Source organism: Sciurus vulgaris (assembly GCF_902686455.1).
Source record: "Sciurus vulgaris genome assembly, chromosome: 9".
NCBI classification, from domain to species: domain Eukaryota; kingdom Metazoa; phylum Chordata; class Mammalia; order Rodentia; family Sciuridae; genus Sciurus; species Sciurus vulgaris.
In genome coordinates, this window is record NC_136469.1 from 70,664,546 (window position 1) to 70,681,310 (window position 16,765).

The following is a 16,765-nucleotide window of genomic DNA, read 5'->3' on the forward strand; positions in this document are numbered from 1 at the left end:
TTTCTACCCACCCCTCTTATATGGTTTTTGTTTTTCTGGGTTTTTTTTTTTTTTTTTTTTTTGGTGCCAATGGTAATTGTCATTTTTGGAATTTAAACATTCAGCATTTCAATCTTTGAGGACTGAAATTTTCAGAATTTTGGACTTTGAGGATTTCACTATGCAGGATTATGTTTTTTGGCATTATGGTTGGCACCACTTAATGGCTTATTAATGCAATATGCTCTATACATAGACACTTCATTATCTAAACACTAATGAACACTGAAGGAACATATCTTTTTTTTGGTGGTGGTACTAGGTGTGAACCCAGGGGCATTTTACCACTAAGCTATATCCCCAAACTTTTATTTTTTATTTTGAGAAAAGGTCTCACTAAGTTGTCCAGTCTAGCCTCAAACTTGCCACCCTCCTGCCTTAGCCTCCTGAATTGCTGGGATTACAGAAGTGTGCCACCATCTCTGAAAAAAAAAATGTACTCCTAAAAGAAGAATGTGTTTATATCAATAGTAATTATATCCCAACTCCCAAGGGAATACATTCTTAAAACTAGACCTCATTCACGCTTTCTTCTTTAGTGAGCTTCACTCTTACAATTTCTGTCAAGAGTTGCCCAGAATGAAAATTCCTAGTGTGGAATTTAAATCTGTTACCAGGTTAACCAGCCAAAATCATTACTTAAAATATATAATTCTCAGCCAATCTGGCAAAGCAAATAGCACACACTTCTGTCACTCTCCAGCCCTTTCTTTTAGTAATCAAAATTTAACACTGCCTGGTTCTTCTCTGTCTTTTTCCTCTTTTTTAAATTCCTTCTAAATTTTCTCTTTCTCAGTGTTCCAACCCCTCCTGCCCTTGATGGTTTCCCAGTATTGGTGTTCTGTACCAAGGATGTTAACAATCTCATTTTTACCTTGCGGACCACCTTCCTTTTGCTTCGCCTTAAAATCAGTACCTTTCTCCATAAAAAGATGATGTTCCCTTCTGCTAAAGCTGTCTTTTTAGGTTAAGTGATCTTATGTTAACTAAAAATCAACACAGAGGCAGATGTGGTGGTGCATGTCTACAATCCCAGCAGCTTTGGAGACTGAGACAAGAGGACTGTGAGTTCAAAGCCAGCCTCAGCAACTTAGTGAGGCCCTAAACAATTCAGGGAGACCCTGTTTCTAAATAAAATATAAAAAAGAACTGGGGATGTGGCTCAGTGACTAAGCATCCCTAGATCAAAACCTGGTACCCCCCAAAAAACAAAAAGTCAATGTAGAGAAACTCAAGAATAAAGGGGGATTTACGACCCAGAAAGAAAATGATAAAAGAACACGGCCCTGCTCCTTTGGAAAATAGTCTGATAATTTCTCAAAAGGTTAAAAATATAGAACTATGAACCAACAATTCCACTCCTAGTATATACCAATAGTAATGAAAGCTTATGTCTACACAAAAACTTGTACACAAAAGTTCAATGCAGTATTATTCATAATAGCACCAAAATAGAAAGAACCCAAATGTCCATCAACTGATGAACTGATGTATAAACATAAATGTGGTACACAGGTATGACTGAATATTATTTGGAAATTAAAAATGAAATAAAGGCTCATGCTACAACATAGATAAACCTTGAAATCATGCGGTGTGTGTACATATATGCAGAACCACACACTGTATGATTCCAATTATGTAAAACAGTCAGAACAGGCAAGTTGACAATGGCAGGAAGTACATTAGTGGCTGCCTAGGGCTGCAGTATGAAGACGATCATAGCTGATGACAAAGGAGTATCGGGGTTTTTTTTTTTTTTTTTTTTTTTTTGAGAGTGATGAAAATATTCTAAAAGTGACTGTGGGATGGTCATATAACTCTGGATATAATAAAGTCACCGAATTATATACTTTAAATGGGTGAATTGTATGGTATATGAATTATATGCCAATAAACATTTTTTAACTCCTTTTTCAATACTCTGTTATCTCTGTACCATGACAAGTTTCAAAAGTTTCAAATATTTGTTTTAGGATAAGGAAGCAGAGATTTTATATTCCTGGGCAGCTATAACCTCTTTGTCTTTTTTTCCCTCTGTCCTTAAGGGTGACACAGGCAGTGCTTGCAGAAAGTAGCTGTGCAGGGCTGGGGAGATAGCTCAGCTGGTACAGTGCTTGCCTCGCAAGCACAAGGCCCTGAGTTTGATCCCCAGTACCGCAAAAAAAAAAAAAAAAAAAAAAAAAAAAAAAAAAGTAGCTGTGCAGCTACAGCTTAACCAAAGCATAACAATGGACTATGAGGGCTCCATAAACTCAAATTCATGCATATGGTATTTTCAGCCTTTATCCCTGTGTCAAAGGCAACTAGATCAGTTCCTTACACCCATCTGCATATCGTTTAGCTTTGTACCTTCCTTCGGTAGGTGACAGTTCCTTTAAATCTTCCAAGCCAGGTTTTACGTTCAGTAATTTCTTGTAAAGAGCCAATGGGAAATGGAGATCAACCACGGTGGAGTTGTAGATAGCTAGTCCACAGGTTATGCCAATCAAGTGAAACCAGTTGTGCTCTACAAAACACTTTTAGAATGTATATAAATGTGTTAAAAAGAAATGCAGCATTTGCAGCCCTCAAAACACTCTACTATTTACCTGAAAATAATTTTAGCATAAAGGAATAGAGGTCACATTCATATTTAATTAACCTTTGAGGCAAAGAAACACCCTAGACAAAAATTCCACTATCCCCAAAAGATGAAAGGCTGACAAAGTTAAGCATTTATGGCTCTTCTAATGATAAAGAGAACACAGAACTCTCAGCAATGATGGAAACATTTGTGCTGCCTCTTATGGTAGCCACTTGCCACATGTGTCTACTAAGCACTTGACTTGTAGCTGGTGCAAAAGCAAATGAATCTTTATTATTTAAGTTTGATTAAATAAATTTTAAATTTAAATTTAAATAGCCACATGTGGCTATTGACTACCTTTTGGGACAATGAAGATCTGGGGATAAAACTGATAGAAAAAAAAACAAAAACTAACTTATATGAATGAAACATCTTTGAAAACTTAACTCTCCTACTAAATTTTAAAAAATAAAGTATGTGTATCTATGTGTGCATGTCCATACATACACTATTATTACAAGACATTTGACTTATGTTATTAAGACATCTGAGTACCAACTTTTCACACATCATAAAACCAACTTCTTTGTCACACCGTATTTCTTTTACCCTTGATGGGGAGTAAGATCTGAATCTTACCTACTGGAAATGGCAAAGAGGTTCATGGCTGACAAAATGCAGTATGAGGTCCAGGTAATAGATACAAAATGAAGATTGGATACATTAGATATTTTAAGGTCTTTTCTTTCAAAATTTATTTCTTTTAAATTATTATTTCTTTGCTATGCTTCCCTATGCAAAGTTAGAAATCAGGAGATTGGTCTGACAACAAAAAAGTCATTTAATTTACACTGGGCATGTGGCTCAGTGGCAGAGCACTTGCCTAGCTGGGTTTGATGCAGGAGATACTGGGTTTGATCCCTAGCACTTCAAAAAGCAAACAAACAAAAAACAAAAAAAGTTTAATGCAATCCATTTATGACATTATGAACTTACTGTATCTGAAAACCACAAGAGATTTGAATCCTGATAGTAGGTAAACATTCCATAGATTGGATTCAAAAGTTCTTTTAACAGTAAAAGGAAGAACTCCTTTGTAACACCACCAGCATCAACTGCTTCTTCCCCATCAAAGATTACCTTAAAATCATGAAAACAGAATTAATACTTCAGGGAAATCTATGGCAAGTTTCATCTTTTTTCTCTTTTCAAGAAGATTCTCTTCTAAGGACAGGACTAAGAAAGAAGACATAACGGAATATAACCGATGACAATGAAAACTCCAAGGTGTATCTGCTAATGGCTGCTGCTGGCATAAATGTTTAACGAGGTACTCATAGATGCACACGATCTTTACTAGGTGCTCTACAAGATACAAAGAAAGTCAGAAGTTTAGCACGTGTTCACAGAAAGTCTTCCACCTATTAAGGTGAGTAAGATAAACATAAAAGCAATATGAGTTGGGCACAATAGTGCACACCTGCAATCTCAGTGACAGAAGTGGCTGAGGCAGAAGGATCGCAAGTTCAAGGCCAGCCTGGGCATCTTGGCAAGACCTGAAGCAACTTAGACCCTGTCTCAAAATAAAATTTAAAAGGGCTAGGGACGTAGCTCAGTGGTACAGCACCACTGGGTTCAAGCCCCAGTACCATGAAAGATTAAAAAAAAAAAAAAATGCAAGCCAACAATGGTGGCACACACCTATAATCCTAGCAACTTGGGAGGCTGAGGCAGGAGGATCACAAGTTAAAAGTCAGCTCCAGCACCTTAGCGAGGCCCTAGGTAACTTAGTGAGTCCCTGTTTCAAAGTTAAAAAGATAAAAAAGGGCTCGGTGGTTAATTACCCCTGGTTCAATTCCTGGTATCCCACCCCCTCAAAAAAAAAAAAAAAAAAAAAATAGCAAAAAGCAATTTTAGAAGACATTTTACTTTCAAAGAGTAAAATATATTATAAGAAGTAAATGTTTTGGCACACAGAGGAAAACCATGATAAACTTGAGTAAAAGAATACTTTTTGAAAGAAATACTTTCAAAAGGGTTCTTGAAGTCACTGAAGCATGTGGAAGGGAAGAGAGCATACTAAGCAGACAGAAACATGGGCTCCATGAGTGGCTATAAAAAGGCATGCTGCTTGCAAGCACAAGGCCCTGGGTTCAATTCCCAGAACCGCAAAAAAAAAAAAATAGGCATGCTGGACCCATAATGGTCATTAAGAGTAACGACTACAGCAAACCAACAAATGATACTGAGTTTACTACATGCTGGGAATTAAAAAGCTATTAAACTAAACTTCAAAACAGCCTTATGCATAAGAATTATCATTATCCCCATTTTACAGATAACAGCTCAGGCCTAGAGCTAAAGACAACATTTGAAATAGCTTATACTTTAAGATGTGTTCAAAGCTGTATACAACAGAACAAGAATAAAGGTGGGGACAAATACTAGGACTCTGATTACAGATGCCAGCAGGAGACAACTCAGATATGCTACAAAGCAAGGGTGGCCCCATCTGGATTACCGATCAAAAACAGCAACAAAAAGAAAAGCAACATCAAAATATAAACCAGAAGGTGTAGAGAGAACAACTAGGCAGATTGATGGAACTGATGCTACTTAATAGACATTTTGGAAAGCATAACAATATTATGGAAATATCAGCCTCATTTCTTTCCTGTTATGTTTCTAAAACTAGTGTTTATAACAGGATTGGAAATAAAAATATGGAAATCATCCTTTAAACAACTTCAAATAATTCACTAAATATTTCTAGGACACTACTGTGTATCAAGCATCATGCAAAGCCCTAGTAAAACAGTAAGGAGTAATACAAACATGTATGGTCTATGGGAAAAGATGATTTCTTCATTTAATAAGTTTAGATTGCTAAATTTGCCTATCTGAACAGGCCATCAACTTCGTATACAATTTTATAACTTGACATTTTTCTGTTTTATGTTCTCTTAAATCTCTGACATTCAAATCTTCCTAGGTACCCAGTTGAAGCTTTACTTTTTGTTGTTTGCTTGTTTTTAGTCTAGAGTACAACAAAGACAGCAGAAGCAAAACCCTATCATTCTTTAAATAATCCACTAGCATTTTTAATTTGATGTTACATTGAGATGTTTGGTGATTTGACACAAGGACGTGATAAAATTCTTGTAAAATTAAAGAAATTTATGACTGCACTTCACAATTTTAATAAGATCTTTGCTGTTTTCACTGCTTAATGAAAACTTATGAAGGCATTTAGAGGAATATACTAAAGGAGCTTACTTTGAGAGGCTTTTTCAAATCAATATCAGAATGAATGCTCAACTCTCTTAGGGCATCTCCAACAAGGTTGTTCCTGCGAACATGAAGGACCAAGAAGGGGCTTCTGGCCAGCAGAGGCTCCAGAGTGAGAAGCATAAAGACGTTCTGCAGATTGGCTCCATTGACTGCCACCTGGAAGAGCATGTGCAAAATACAGTTACTCCAGAGTACTCCTGTGAGTGGAGAGAACAGCCAACTATGCCTTGGCATATGCTCAGAGAGGTATAGCCATAGAGCAAGCTGTACCTTGGAACCAGAGAGGGCTGACTGCATTCTTTTGTCTCTCCGCCCCCACCTCTTAACTTACAATTTTTCAAATTACTTATGTTCACACAGCATACAAGTCTTTCTTATCTGGGTTTAGATTAACTGAAACAGTTTGTGAATCCCATGATCTATAATCAGGTCCAGAAGAGTGATTTAGACTAATTGACTAAGACTAAAATACGAATGCACTTAAAGAAACATGGCAGAATAGGTAAAGCCATGACTTTTAAGATGGCAGGAAAGAAACCTAATAATCATTTGTTGAAAGGTCTTCATTTTGTGAAAGGCATCCATTCCTCTGGAAAGCCTTTAAATTGTCAATGTCACGGATATATCACTATGAAAACAGACATATATGTAGACAAAGAACTGGAGAGCCAGAAAGATGCATGAAGGTACACATCCATGAATAGTAGGAACTGATAGATTTTGATTGCTACTTCACAAACATGTTTGTAGGTTTGCCAAAATTAATTATATTTTACAATAAAAATAGGCATTAAAATAAATTAAATAAATCTCTCTAACTTAGGCTTCTGTTTAATAAAGATCACCAAACTCCGCTTAATTATTTCTTTCTCTGTCAGGGGTCAACAAGCTATAGTCCCAAAGATCAAATGCAGGTTGTTGCCTGTTTCTGCATAGCTCTCATGCTAAAAATGGTTTTTAGTACTTAAGTGATCAGGAAAAAATAAATAAAATTAAAGGAAAAATAATATTTTCTCATATAAAGAATATACAGAATTCAAATTTCAATGTAAAGTTTTGTTCAAATACTGCCACTTATTCATACTTATCCATTTATTATTGTTTATCACTGCTTTTGTGTGACAATAGAGATGGATGGTAACAGAGACCATATGGCCCTCAGGGTCTATAATATTTATCATGTGGCTTTTACAGAAAATATCTGCCACCCCTGTACTATATAAATGTATATTCATGTATGTGTATTATAATCAAAATTACTGAAAAAAATGTAGAACTATCTTAACAGTTATAATGGAGTCCCACTCAGATATTCCTATTAGGAAAACTTACAACAATGTCCAGAATTTTAAAAAACAACAACAACAAAAAGAGAAAAACAATTTTTTTTTTTTTTTAAATATGATACCTGCATCTGTAGTTCAGCATCAGTCTGTAACATTTTGGTCTTGGCTTGGGCATCAAAAATGAAAGGATAGGAACAAAGTGTTACAGCATCCTAGAATAAAACATAGTATTGGCAGTGTTACAATACTGTACAGAGAATACTATTAGAAAAACATATAAGTAAATTTTAAAAGGATCATTTACCTGTATTATAGATGGTCTAGCCTTCTGTGTAAAGAAAAATAAAAAGTCTCTTACTTGGATTATAAAACCTGAATTTTTAACCCCCCAAATGTAAACTATGAAAACAAAACATAAAACCTATCTGATCATTCAGTCATGGAACTTTAATGGCAAAAAATAGATGCTTTGATGGACACAGAAAAAGAGTTAAAAAAAATTTTTTTAAGTTTTAAAGGACCTTTAAAGGTCACTTCACTAACTGTTCATAATTCACAGCATTAACAGAATTCTCTTTATAAGAAATCTAATTCCAACACAGGAGATTTACAACCTTGACATCATAGGTTAATTTTGCTGGGAAATTGGTTGAGTTTTCTCTTTTATATATATATATACATATATAGACACTGATAGACATTTATTTTATTCATTTATTTAATGCGGTGCTGAGAACTGAACCCAGTGTCTTACACATGCTAGGCAAACACTCTACCACTGAGCCACAACCCCAGCCCCCAGTTTTCTTTTATTTGAAATGCCTGGTAACAAAAATGTTTTACATTTTTTAAAAATTTGGAATATTTAAATATACATAAATGAGAAATCTTGAGAATGGGACCCAAGTTTAAACATGAAACTTGTTTGTTTCAGATACACCTTATACACCTAGCCTAAAGGTAATTGTGTACAAGTTTCATGGTTCAGAATTTTCCAATTGTGACATCATGTTGGCGTTGAAAAAGTTTAATAGCTTTAAGCAACTGTTTTTCAGATTAGGGATGCTCAACCTGTGATGAAAATTACATTTTATTTGTTAGCATGTTGCATCTTTCATTACACACACTTAGGAGAAACCAAGCATGTGGAAAGAAAAGATATTCTGGCTCAGCACTTAGATCAGTGCTTTGCCTATGGAAAACACTCCGTGAACATGTGAATGAACCTATGGGTAAAGGACTTAACAAATATGACCACAATGAAGCATATCTAACAGGTATGTTATAGTTTTACATGTCAGGAAAAAGGGAAACCCATTCTGAAAATCTGTAAAGTTAGTAATATTTGTTATATAACCTAACAGAAACAACAACAACAACAAAATCATGTTGATCGGTACCAATGTTTCTCAAACAAACAAAACCATGGATTTGTCCTGAGATCTGCGAGTGATTTTTAAAAATGATTTCCTAAACATAATAAAAACATTCTGAATGACTTCCTCATAATTGTGTTATCACATAATTTACATTTATTTTTAATATCTACTAACAGTGCCACAAAAATAGTTATTTGTTCAAAGGTAATGAGAAAAGAGAAAGCAATCTTGCCAGGTAAATGCTTCACACTTCCAAAGAAAAGGCCAGGCTTACTGTATGAATGAGGTTTAACAGATGAGAGGAGGAAGGAGCCTAGTCATCCCAGCCTGACAGGCGTGGAACTCAGGAGTTACACCTGACAGTGCAGGTGGTACCAATGCCCAAAGCAAGAGGTGTTAGGTCTCAGAAGACATTCTTGCCCATCACATTAAGACAGTAAGGTTAATATGCATTTTATTCAGTTTAAAGTTTTGTTCCATTAAATCTATGAATTTGTTTTTTGTAATAATTGTTTAAATCCACATGAATAAGAAATGTAAACTTCCTTTTGTGTTTATGTAAAAGGAAATTAGGTTGCTTTTGCTAAAAGCAGTGACTCTTCATTTAGGCCTGCAGGCTAGTGGGAAACTAAAAGCAGGATAAAGTTGGGCCTTTCTGCCTTTATTTGTATCTGTTTCCTTTATTACTTAACTTAAACTTTGGGTTAGGTCCCTGCTCAACTCTGCATGTGAGCATGTTAATAACTTAAGGAGTGTTATACAAGGTTATTAGGCCAAAATTTACCTAACTTACCTCATTCTCCCTTCCAGACTGAGGACACCAAGATAAGAGTAAGGTATTTTCAAAATTTGCGGAGATGTTTCACTGCCCAACCTCTGGAGTGGCACCTAGACATCTCCAGTCACTGCCCTAAACCTGAAGTCACACCGGATTCCAGGAACAGTAAAACCCTGGAGCTAGATGGCTACTTAATGAGATCACCATGCTAAATGGCAACAATCACCCCATGACAGGAAGAGGTTGCCCCTCTAAGGAGAAGTGGTCATCATGGGAACAAGCCACCTCACAAAACCAGTCCTGAAAATAATGATCATCTAGGCCATGGCCTGATCTGTAGGACTTCCATGCTACCAACTAGGCAAATCCCTCAGTCACACAAGCCTACAACCCTGCCTTTGTTTCCCTTTTCTATAAAACCTCAAAAAGTTTGTCCTCTCCTTGATGGCAGATCTTTGGTCACTGTACCCTTTCTTTGTTCTTCCCAAGAAAGATCACACTGATTAAAGCTCATTTCTTGCCCTTTGATTGGCTTATCAAAATGGGTGGTCAGACCTGGTCTATTGGAACTACTAGGGCTGGGGCTTTTGCCCAAGGACTCTCTGGTAAGACTCATGCATATTTAAATAAAATCATCTAAAGACAATTTTAATTAAAATCTACCCAGTTAATTCTTTAGAACTAGATTCCTTTAGGGATCATGAGATGTTTCTTCAGACTAAAAAACAGTCACCACAGAAACTTCCAGTTCAGTGAGACCAGGTATGGAATCATGCATACATAATCCAGGCCAATGTGACTTACTCTCATGCCTATATATCCAATTACTTTTAATTTAAGAAATGGAAATACTTAAAAACAACAATTGCGCTATCACATACCACCATGGAAAGTGAAATTATTTTCAAGTTTAGGTACCTACAAAAGATCCTGGGAAAAGTTGGCTTAAAACTGATACCAATATTTAGAATTTTCTAATTCCTCTCAGGAGAAATTAATTTACTATAAGCATTGTTTGTTTTTCCTCAAGGGAAAAGATATTGAATATATGTTGGTATAGAAGACAAGGTAATGATTTGAACAATTTGAATGTAAAAAGCCAAGTGATAGAAGTGATAATGAAATTGGTTAACGTGAGGACATAACTACGCATAAATTCCTTAAGTAACAAAGAGCTCAAGTTGTTTTTCCAAAATCCACTCAAGGATGGTGCAAAGCCATCTTTTCAAGAATGAACACAAAAGCTGCCAGCTCACTGGTCAATGACATTTGACATTATATACTCAATATCCCCTGTGCCAACCATAATTCCCCTGAAAACAAACATATGACCTATGAAAAGGCATAAGGACTGTCTGTACCTGCCCAAAAGAACACTAAAATTTCCCCTTCTTGCCACCTAATCAATGAACAGCTTCTTTCTTCTCCCTGCCTGTAAACTCCACATATCAACTTATCAGGGCAAAATATCTGAGCTTATACCTCCTGCCCTCCTTTCTGGTTATCTGTACAATAAAGCTCTTCTGTGTGTGTGTGTGTGTGTGTGTGTGTGTGTGTGTGTGTGTACACGCGTAAAAATAAGTGCCATGATATTGGTGTCTATGTTCATCAGGCACTGAGCCCATGTTTGGGTATCACTACAAAAACAGCTGTGGCATTATAGGGTCCTAGTATACCTCACCTTTTTAAGTACAGGTATTTTTATTGGTGTAATATAGTTACTTCAGCCATCAGCAGAAGTTTTATGGCTCTCTTGGCTCTCTCCACTCCTTTTCTGATCATTGACCATCCTTCTCCACCACAAGCCCTCCCTGCCCCCCTTTAACCCCACCTTCTGCACTTTTAGTCTCTTCCATCACCTCCCACCTGATTCTTCCCTGTACTCCAATATCAGAGAACCCAGTTTGGGAGGAAGGCTGATCACTCTACTAGAGAAGGAAAGGAATTAAATTGAGGGCAGGATCACCATTCTCTCAGTTGGGTGAATTGTCTGGAATGAACTTCCAATTTCCTCCCATAGGAGCTACAGCCAAGGCCAAAGAGAAGCTGTCCAGAGTTGGTGATCTAGAGATGTCTGCAGGGGATCTACCAAGGCAGGCAGAGGTACTGAAGCCTTAGAGAGTCAAGGTGCCAACTCTAAGGAAGGCAAAGGAGGGAAGAGTACTCAGTCAAAAGTTGAAGAAAAGATGAAGGTCTCTTTATACATCTATATTTTTTATGTCTATGAATTTTAATATCTGAAAAACAATTTTACTGATTTTATTTTGTAAATGTTGACTTTTTTAGAAAACGTATTAATACTTGCATTTCTATATGATGTGAAATGAGTTTGAATGATTTTTGTGCCACTATTGCTATTTCTAACCTAGAAAGATGCATACAGGCTAACTGGACATATGACCTTACAAGGCTGTTTCTCCTGGGTTATTCACTGCCCCAAAATGATTCTAATTTATAACTGGCAAAGTACTAGTGGACCATATTTCAAGGGTTCTGACCTGAAATGGGGTTGCACTGTGACCTAAGTTCACTTTTTGAAGTATATGAAATAGAAGCAATTGAGTAAGTAAATGGTATAGAACTGAAGAATTAGGAGTGATTTTTTTTTTCTTTTTTTTTTTTAATGCCAACATTTCCTAAATGTGCCTGTAACTGGGGCAGTAGGCATTTACACAAACACCTGCCGTGCTGGAGAGGAAACCCAGTCACCTCTGCTTAGGGTTTGCCATGCTAACATGTGTACAATACAGGAACTTGGAGACAAAACACTGCCCCCTTGAGCTGCATCTCCTGTACTACAGCGAGATGTCAAGTTTTCTTCAGTTTTTATTTTTGAAGCATTTATGTGCAGTACTGAATTCCTCACCTGTGCTGCCCTCTATAGGAGCTTACAATGACACTCTGTGCTATTTGGTTTTCAAACACAGATGAGGCAACTGATTAACTGAAATAAACCATTATAACCTTTTCTTAAAATGAGCAAAAATCAGACTTTAGAATGTTCTTTCTACACATACACGCTATATCTCTTTGTAATATTCATTGTGGCCTCTGCACTGAATGATACACTCAGCAAAGGTAGACACCTTATCCAGGTCATGTCTCCATCCCTAGTAACCAGTCAAGATATATGACATACATTATTAGGTGCTGAAGAACTGCTTATAGTTATTGAGAGCTCATTATAATACCTTTCCTTGCTTTCTCCCACTGAAATCTCACAATACTACTATAATTTTCATTCACAAATAATGATGGCTAGGCCTATAGAAATGCAGGGACTTGTAAAAGTCATAGCCAGAAAACCAGAGTTGATATTTGAATTCAGTTCTTTTTGGTGAAAGTATGTGCTCTATACTATATACTACCTTCTCTGGTACCAAACTAAAAAATTAATTTTAAAAATCCATTTGTAGATCTTTATTTTGAAGTGGCTAAAATAGATTTTAAAACTTGTGCATAAAATGCATTGGCATTTCAAGCAAAACTCCAAGTATCAAGAAACTTAGGAGGTGGGTTGTAGCTCAGTGGTAGAGCACTTGCCTGGCATGTGTGAGGCCCTGTGTTCAACTCTCAGCACCACATATAAATAAATGAATAAAATAAGGGTCTATCAACATTTTAAAAATATTTAAAAAAAAGAAACTTAAACTTCAATTTCTAATTGCACTATATACAACAGATAAAATTTCACAGAAATCACAAAGAATCACACGCCAAATTCAGCTAATTTTCTATCTTTCCATAATAACACCTTAATTATAGAAGAGGAAATAAGCATCTGCTATCCAAGATCTGATATTTGGTTATCACATAAAAGTTACTTAAGTACCTCCATTCAGAGACTACAGTCATGATAATCTAGATTTGAACATGAGCAACTTCTTTTTCAGGATCAAAAAGAATGTTCAAAATTACTGAGTTGGTGGAAGAATTGTTTAACTTCTCCACTTCCTCACCTAGAAACAAAACAGTTGGCCTAAATAGTTTATAAGGCTGATTTTAGTGCTTAGCATTTTATTACTCAATGAAAAAAAATTCACAAAATGATAAAACAGAAAAGTGTATCTTTCACAATTTCTAAATTCAGTGAGAAAAAAGTTCTTTGCTACCTCTATGTTAAATTTCCATGTCAACCCATTAGAACACTAAATATTTTTTTTCAGGGTAATCATAAAATCTTTTATAATTATAATGCCATCAATTTTTAAAATTCTCCACAGAAAAAGAAAAACTTCGTGTCATATATTATCTGGTCATATATTATCCAATAAAGGTCATATATTATCTGACAAAGAAAAAAACCTTGGCAGTTTAATTAAATAAACCTATTTAAAAGTATTGCTTTTGGAGACCACTGCTGAACTCCAAAACTTTACAGGGAAAATATCACCTTAATGTTGCTGATGAATCTGTTCAACTCAAAAAAGACTCACCTCAGATGTATTTGCTGCACATGGCTGCACTAAACACAATAACCAAATTATCATTCTGTTTTCTGACATAACTCAAATTTACACATATGCCACAGATGGGAACTCCTTAAAGAGCCTTACACATATCCCAAGCCAATCTGCAATCAAACTGAGCAGTTCCTTCCATGCCAGGGATGGTAGGCAGGAATCCACAGTCCCTTGAATGAATGTCTAACATATGTGAAAGTTGGGTCAGGATGTACATTTTCACACAAACAGCCCTAAATCAGAGGTGGCCTATAGGGTCTAGGCAGCTGGCACATAACAACTGAAGTAGGTTAGCTATCAGTAGATGATAATTAACAAATGATACCTTCCTCAATGTCAGGGAAAAATCAATCTGCAGTGGGGACACATAAAGCCTCATCTAAAGAGTCACCACTGAACTCTAGCCAGTTGGTGCCATCTGGGACGACAGGCTGTGTTACCAGATCTTCCAAGTTTCAAGAAAAGCTGGAAATTCATATTTTCATATGCCTAGATTTTTTTTTAAATTGTGGTTAAAAAATAAACACATAAAATTTACCATATTCACCATTTTTAAATGTGTAGGTTCAGCGATGTTGAGTATATTCACACTGTTGTACAATGGATCTACAGAAATTTTTTATCTTGCAAAACTGAACCTCCATGTCCATTAAATAACAACTCCCATTTTCCCTGCCCCTGGCACCATTTTTCTACTTTCTGTTTTTATGAATTTTTACTACTTCACATAACTTGATTTTTTGCTTGTTTTGTTTTATTTTTTAAATGTGGTCTTGGGGATAAAACCCAAGGCTTTGCATATGCTAAGCACACACTTTATCACTAAGTTACATCTCCAGTCTCAGATACCTTGATTTTTTTAAATGTTGATAACTAATAAAATTCATAACATTCTGGGTGACTACTCATTTATTACTCCTTATGACATTTACAATTACCTAAAGCACTTCAAATATGAAGAATGCAAAATACAACTACATGAAAGATAGGCATGATACTACCAAAGTTATACAAATTATATGGCTCCAATGTGCTTTTCTTATCCTTATTTGTGCTCTGAAAGAAAAAAAAAAAAAAGACTAAAGGTATAAGATATGCTTTTACATGAATTCTTACCATCCCTGCTTGATGCAAGAACCACATGAGGTAGTCTTCCTGAATGTCCACAAGACTGGAAATCTCAGGAATGTAAAATGCATCATATTCCACATGCTTCACTTTAAGATTTACCTGACGAAGAACAAAATAAGGACAACTAAACCCAAGAACGGAAAAACAGCTTCCCAGAGAACATCTCAGTAGGACATTTTATACTTCCATCTATTCACCCATCCCCACACTGGCTATTCCTATGCTCACCTTATATAATTTCTCCAAGAGCTTGAGAGCTGCTGTAATGTAATTGTTAAACAGTACAGGAATTAAGAATGTCTTTCTCCCCCTCAGTAGATAAAGGACTGCTCCTTTATAGAGGTTTACCAGCTTCATGAAATACTTTGGGCATACCTGAGACCACCAGTTATCTTAAGAAAGAAAGAGAAGAGCATTTTAATACATTATCTTGAGCAAGTCTTCTGCCTGCTAGCTAAAAACTCCTATGGCTAAAAAATACACATTAGACTAAATGCAGTTTCCCCAAACTGACTGTAAAAAGAATACATTAAAACATTTCTGGAGAGAGCAGCAGCTGCATAAGACTCCCTGGAGTTTTTATTTATTTTTTTCTAGTAAAGTTTGATCTGATTTTTTCAAAGACTTATTCCAAAGGCTTATATAAAAATTCAATTCCAAGGCTGCATTGGAACAAGATACAAATATTTGGGGCAGGAGGCATGTCTACTGTATCTTTCCAAATAGTGTTCATATGTCTTCATGCTATGTCAGCACTATTCTCAGCCATTCCAGTCCTGCACCAGGGATGTAAAGCATGATGTGCCCTAAAAGTGACAGCAACACAGAAAATATTCCTTCCTTCAATGGGCATAATTAGTTGAAAAACTACATTTGCTTCTCTCCGAACAATGCTTTCTCATAATCAGACAAGAAGATCATTACTGCTGCCTTCTACTTTTTGAGAAATAAACTCAGCCATAAAAAAATATTTAGACAATAAAATAATGTAATACCTGAGATTTCCTTTAATATATCCCATCAATAAAAAATGAAAAAATAAAAATAAAATATCCTACTAAAAAATTAAAAGGTAAGTTGGGGACAAAATAAAAAGGACCAAGTATTAAAAACTATTCAGTTTGTGTGATGGGTACCTGCAGTGTTCTCTCTACTTTAAGGTATTCCTTTAAATGTCAATAATCAGAAGGTTAAAATAAGTTAAACATAAAATTGAACAACTCTGATCTCTTTTATGTCATTAGTCCTAGAAAAAGAAACTTTAAAACCCAAAACTTAAAAGTCAAGTAATATCTCTTCAGAGACTACCATCTCTCTATCTCATTTCTGTAAGAACACCTGAGGAAATTTGCCCAAAAGGCTTTTGAGCTCAAAAAAATTCACTACTAACATATTACTGATGCTTTCAATATTATTTGTTTTTTATCTCTTGCACAAATGTGAAAGCAATATGGAAAAGCCAGAAACAGGTCTCTTCACTTAAGGGGAGACCATGCTCAAGTAACATCCCAGTCCATCTGGAACACAGAAGTTACTGAGTTGCAACAAACACCTAAAAAAAAAATTACCAGTGGGGGAAAAAAGTAAAAAGCCGGTCGGGTGACAGACTTTCTGCACTTGATTAATAAAAACATCTCAGGCGCTATTCCCATGAGAGACACTCTCCAATTCACTGAGGAACGGAAGGTTCTTATCTCAGCAAAGTGTCCGGAGCCTGCAAAAATCAGTGTGGACTCAACTGTCCTAAAAAAGAAAAACAAAACAAACATTTGGTAAGTCCCCACTAGGTCATTTTCTGCCTCTCCTTTCTTGGAGATCTCTGCATCACC

General features: G+C 35.9%; 1 protein-coding gene across 6 annotated transcripts in view; it reads right to left on the reverse strand.

Annotated features, from left to right (window-relative positions):
• HERC3 (HECT and RLD domain containing E3 ubiquitin protein ligase 3) overlaps positions 1-16,765 on the reverse strand; it is a 115,974-nt gene that overhangs the window by 29,722 nt on the left and 69,487 nt on the right. For 5 of the 6 annotated variants that reach the window (XR_013766070.1, XM_079153206.1, XM_079153205.1 and 2 more), the window contains 7 exons: positions 15,165-15,328; positions 14,922-15,035; positions 7,490-7,513; positions 7,308-7,397; positions 5,885-6,055; positions 3,605-3,748; positions 2,392-2,558 (listed from right to left, as the gene is read on the reverse strand). Coding sequence is in view for 5 of the 6 variants with exons in the window: in XM_079153206.1 (XP_079009332.1) it covers positions 2,392-2,558; positions 3,605-3,748; positions 5,885-6,055; positions 7,308-7,397; positions 7,490-7,513; positions 14,922-15,035; positions 15,165-15,328 (874 nt within the window). In the remaining variant the exon portion in view is untranslated. Of the gene's footprint in view, positions 1-2,391; positions 2,559-3,604; positions 3,749-5,884; positions 6,056-7,307; positions 7,398-7,489; positions 7,514-14,921; positions 15,036-15,164; positions 15,329-16,505; positions 16,680-16,765 lie in introns of those variants that run through there. The other variant, XM_079153209.1, reaches the window with a different exon arrangement.